The 5,235-nt window shown below is 48.7% G+C and overlaps 1 protein-coding gene across 2 annotated transcripts; it reads right to left on the bottom strand.

Moving 5' to 3' along the window:
* Positions 353 to 4,208, bottom strand: LOC102180271 (antigen-presenting glycoprotein CD1d). Of its 2 annotated transcripts, none has more exons than XM_005677291.3 (5): positions 3,556 to 4,208; positions 2,984 to 3,262; positions 1,990 to 2,268; positions 1,131 to 1,230; positions 353 to 1,034 (listed from the first exon to the last, which is right to left on the bottom strand). In XM_005677291.3, exons 1-5 carry the CDS (start codon positions 4,121 to 4,123, stop codon positions 1,013 to 1,015), a joined length of 1,248 nt encoding a protein of 415 aa, XP_005677348.2. In that variant the 5' UTR covers positions 4,124 to 4,208; the 3' UTR covers positions 353 to 1,012. The 2 variants fall into 2 exon arrangements, with proteins under 2 accessions (XP_005677348.2, XP_017901832.1); XM_018046343.1 differs by having other exon boundaries at positions 1,990 to 2,193.

Below are 5,235 nucleotides of genomic sequence, written 5' to 3'. Positions count from 1 at the left end.
CTAGACAACATATTAAAAAGCAAAGACATTACTTTGCCAACAGAGGTCTGTCTAGTCAAAGCTATGATTTTACCAGTAGTCATGTATGGATGTGAGAGTTGGACCATAAAGAAGGGTAAGTGCCGAAGAATTGATGTTTTTGAACTGTGGTGTTGGAAAAGACTCTTGAGAGGCCCTTGGACTGCAAAGAGATCAAGCCAGTCAATCCTAAAGGAAATCAACCCAAAATATTCATTAGAAGGACTGATGCTGAAACTGAAGCTCCAATATTTTGGCTGACTCGTTAGAAAAAAACCCTGATGCTAGGAAAGATTGAAGGCAGGAGGAGAAGGGGACAATAGAGGATGAGATGGTTGGATGGCATCACTGACTCAACGGACATGAGTTTGAGTAAGCTCCAGAAGATGGCGAAGGACAGGGAAGCCTGGTATGCTGAGCAACTGAACAACACCCCACATATTGTACTGATAGGGTCGCAAACAACTGAACTGATAGGGTCGCAAAGAGTCAGACACGACTGAGCAACTGAACAACACCCCACATATTGTAAAGGTTTCTGTCAACACACTAATATAGGCTTGTTCACATATAATGCTAGACCTCTGTTTTTCTTGAAAAAAGGTGGGTTACAGCCAAGCCAGGGTCTTACTTTATACTTCACAAGGAATAGTTGCACTTGCTTCCTTGGAACAGGAAAAGTATCTTCCAGTTGACTGCATATTCCATCATTCAAATAATGACCACACACAGTTACACTGCAACCTTTATCTGCTTGTCCCTGAGACGTATCTGAGTTTGCACTTCTTTTTTTTACAGAACTACTTGGACATATATACTTGTAGTATACTAAAAGAAAAAAAAATACTTAAATCCTCTTAGATAAAATGTTCAAAGTGTGTGAGAAGAGCTCCCTCTTCTCTGCTTCTTCAAGGTAGCTCTCTTTCACCCTCAAATTCTGAGGGCTAAAGGCCTGAGATCCTGAAGTCCAGACAGATAGGTGTGGGCAGGAGAGTCACGAGATATCTTGATAGCGGCTGTGAGAGAAAAGAGAGACCATTAAGGAAAAGGGAAGAGGAGAAAACGTAGGCAGAAGGGTTGAGGCAGGGAGGAGATGGAAAGGAGAGACTTACCGGTGCTTCCTAAACCAGAAGACTAAGCCTCCAACAAACAGAAGGACGAACACCAGTATTACCAGGACGACAATCAAGCCCCTGGAGACACGTTTCCCATCTGTGTGGGGGAATGCAGGATATGTCTCAGTCCGGGAATCTGTATCAGGTCCCCTACTATAAGTACATGTGAGCATGCCAGATGCTTATTTCTTAACCTGTTTAATGTGCCCACTTGTATTCCTCTGAAGTTTTTAGACGCCCCATCTTTTTGGGGGGTCTGGGCATCTATAATTCAGTTCACTTCAGCATATGCTAGTACTCATATGGAGGAAGGCACTAGTTTCACAGCTAGTCCAAACCTGAGTCTAAATCCAGTTCTTCCACCTTCTAATGATGAGACTCAGGGCAGTTTGACCTAGCTTAGCCTCAATTTCTCATCTGTAACATGAAAACAATAGTATCTGCTCAAAGGAGAGTTGGGATGATTGTGATACATACTCTGCTGTATGCAGAGTGTTCAGCTCACACCAAGAAAGCACTCAATAAACCACAGCTATCTTTGTCACCCTGCCTTTCAAAGTCCTCAGTTCCCTCTTCCGGGGAGCAAATCTTCCTGGGATTCTGTACTTGCCACCTATTTCTGGATCTGTGGGGATTTTAGTCTGTTCTTTCTTGTATATGGAACACCTTGTCTCAATCCTTTTAGAGTATAGATCTTTATTCCTCCCCTTTGAGAATCCCTTCCTTCTATCACTCTTGGCTGGGGCTTCATTTCCTCCATCCTAGGTGTGTCATTTCCCTCCCCTTCCCTACGCCCTCCCTCTGTGCTTGAGGACTATTACCTCCCATCCAGAGCTGGGTCCCAGTTCCTTCTCACCCCAGTACAAGATGATGTCCTGGTCTCCTAGACTGCTGTGCTTCACTCGGCAACTCAAGCCAGCCGCCTCCCCAGCCGCCACATCCAGGGTTACTCGCAGATACCAAGTCGAGTCGGCATTGGGCATGACGTCTCCTTGCTGAGTGCCAGGCTCCTCCTGCTCGCCCCTCATCCACATCACCCACACAGGTTTTGGGTAGAATCCTGAGACGTGGCACACCAGCAGCAGACGGTCAGGCCCAGGACTGGGGCCACTGGAAAGCCAAGCCTCTGGCTTCACTGTATTCGACAGGAGAATGAGACATCTTAAAGTGAAGACTCCGCATCAGAGGCTCTGGACTTCACAGCAGGCTCATCAGTCCTACATGTCTACCTCTGGAGATGAACTCCCACCATTTCAATCTGTTTGTATTAGCTTCTCCGGGAAAGCCTTCCCCGATCCCCATTCCCTTCCCTGATCCAGTCTCCGGTAAACGCCCCTACTCTGTACTCCCAGAGCACCCTGTGTTCAGCTGTAACATACGTAGCATGTTTCTAAGTGTTAGTCACTCAGTCATGTCTGACTCTTTGCAACCCCATGGACTATATCCCACCGGGCTCCTTTGTCCACGGAATTTTTCAGGCAAGAATACTGGAGGGGGTTGCTATTTCCTTCTCCAGGGCATCTTCACAACCCAGAGGTCAAACCCGGGTCTCCTGCGTTGTGGGCAGACTCTTTACCATCTGAGCCACCAGGACACTGCTTTAACTATTCATCTGCCTTCTCCTCTCCCTTCTCAAGTACAGATCCTGACTGACCTCCAGGGTTTATCTAATTCAATTCATGGAACCCAAAAGGTGCCTAGTTAATGTTTGTGGAATGCAAAAATACCCTCACAGCTTATCCATCCCCTCCTCTTCCTGTGATGCTTAAAGGGATGTGAACCCTGGAATGAAACCCAAGATGGAGCCCCAGAGTGGAATGGAGGGCAGGGGGTGACAAAGGCAGGCTGACCTTGCTTCTCCAGCTCAGACTTCCCGGTCTGCATGAGGCCTTTGACCAACTCGGGGCAGATGTCATGGAGGAGCCAGTGCACCGTTTCCTTGGTCCCTTGGTCCCCATTGAGCACCTTGCAGACCACCTGGCTCCAAGGGGGTGCATCTGGGGCTGACACCCAAGACATTCCTTGGAAACTTAGGACATCCGTTCCTTGAAATGCTGCACGTAAGAAGCTTTCTGAGATGTTCCTCGGGAGTAACTCACATCCTCCAGATACCTGGATCTCAAAAGGATCTGAGGAGAAGAATGGAAAGAGATCTATGAAGAGCTTAGAAGCCTGAAAAGAGTTGAAGAAATTGGTGTGAGGGTTATGCTGGGGACCCCAAAGTTCATGTAAATGAGAATGGGTGACCTGCAGCGGAATGAACAAGCGGTATTTTGAGGACTCAAGCTGGGACCTCTCAGGCAGAAGTGGGACTCAAAAGGAAGAGAGGAGACAATCACGTGGGGCCAGAACCTCCCGGTTGGGCTTCAGCATCCACTGTCTCCCCCTGGGCAGCTGTCCACGATCCCATCCCTCAGCTCACAGTCGCCAGGCAGCGTTTTCACGAATTCCCGGACGTCCCTGGTGAAGCTGCTGCGATAAACCTGAAATGTATGCTGCAGCTGCTCCCACTGCTGGTCGCTGAATGTGCCCTGAGACCAATGCTTCAGGAAGCGGATGGTGCTCGACTCATTGCGCCAAGTATAGGGCTGCAGCTCCCCCAGCCACGCGAGGCCGTCCGTGCGCGTCCAGCTGCTGTTGGCGAAGGAGGAGATCTGGAGGCCGCGGAAGGGGAAAGACGTTTGCGGGGCTGGAGAGAATACAGATCGGAGAAGCCGGGGAAACGGGAGGGAGAGCACAGAAGGGAGAAGCAAGAAAAACAGAAAGAAAGAAAGAGTTAGGTTTGGGAAGAAAGGGTGATGTCTGCTGGCTCTGAATCGAGCTCGGTCTCCAGGGGCCAAGCAGCTGGAGGCAGGGAGTAACAGGTTCTCGGGCTGGTGGATCAAGCTCCCGACTTCTCGAGGTGCATCAGTCTCCGCCCGCCCGCCGCGATCGTCGGCCCGTTTCCCTGCTCGGCTCCCTCTCTCCGCCCTCCGCCGGGTTCCACTCATTCTCAAACCTCCCGCAAATCTTTGGAAGCCTCCAGAAGAACAGAAACAGCAAGCACCCCACGTCCTAGCTCTGCTCTCGGACGAATCTCCGCCCCCCACCCCCGACGCCCGCCCCCGGTCCTTCCCCAACGCCCGCCCACACACCCGGGTTTCCCGGACTGCCAAAAGCCTGAGCTTGAGCCTGTTGCAGGTCAATTCTTAAGCCTAGAGGCAGGCAGGACTCCCATTCTGGCTATCCCTGGACTTGCTTCCAACCCCTTCAGTCCAGGGATCACTTTTTCATCTGCCAGGCGGTCCCTCTTGTTAGGTATCTGAACTGCAAAGAGCTGTGGTCCCAGCCACTCACTTAAGTACTATGTTTCTCACAACCGGCTTGTCTAAATCTTTTTCCAACGTAGAGTACAGATAGTATGTGGAAAAACACTTTACAACTACTATTTAAGTTTTAAAAACAGGACATAAAGTTGTATCTATGGTATAACGTCTACCATGTTTTTTAAAACAAAGTTTTGAGTGGGAGGCAAGCAATGGATGTCTCTAGGCAAAGAGATTATGGAAGATTTTTAATCTGTTTTACATTTGTTGTTTTCCAAAATGTCTAGGAGTGCGAACATCATGTTAATGATAAAATAATAAGAGACTTCTCTGGTGGTCCAGTAGTTAAGAGTACACCTTGCAATGCAGGGGGTGTTGGTTGGATCCCGGATCAACCAACAGGGTGATCTAGAGTGATCTCAGCCTGCAACAGCTCCCAAAAGGGCTTGGATTCCCAACTAGAGATTGAGGTTGGATTCCAGCGGTGAGAACACCAGAGCCTAGCCAGTAGACTAGTGGTCAGTGACAAGGGCCCCGGCCTTCAGCTTTGCAGAAAAAATTTCCCGCAAAGGAAGAAAGTAGTGAAGCAAGTACAGTATTTACTGAGAGGAAAAAAGCACAGTACAATAGGGAGAATATGACTCAAGGAGAGAAAGTCACTGAGTTGCAGCCTCCTGGCAATTTCAATTACTTTTATAGGGCATTTCTTCCAGTTTTCCTTTGGCCAATCATTTTAATTTGCCTGTTTCACAGTCCATATTTGGTATACTTCAAGATCCTCCCATATGTGCACACGC

The sequence above is a fragment of the Capra hircus genome, chromosome 3 (genome assembly GCF_001704415.2).
Source record: "Capra hircus breed San Clemente chromosome 3, ASM170441v1, whole genome shotgun sequence".
NCBI classification, from domain to species: Eukaryota; Metazoa; Chordata; class Mammalia; order Artiodactyla; family Bovidae; genus Capra; species Capra hircus.
The sequence above is the reverse complement of the archived record's forward strand: the minus strand, read 5'-3'. Positions and strand labels throughout refer to the sequence as shown.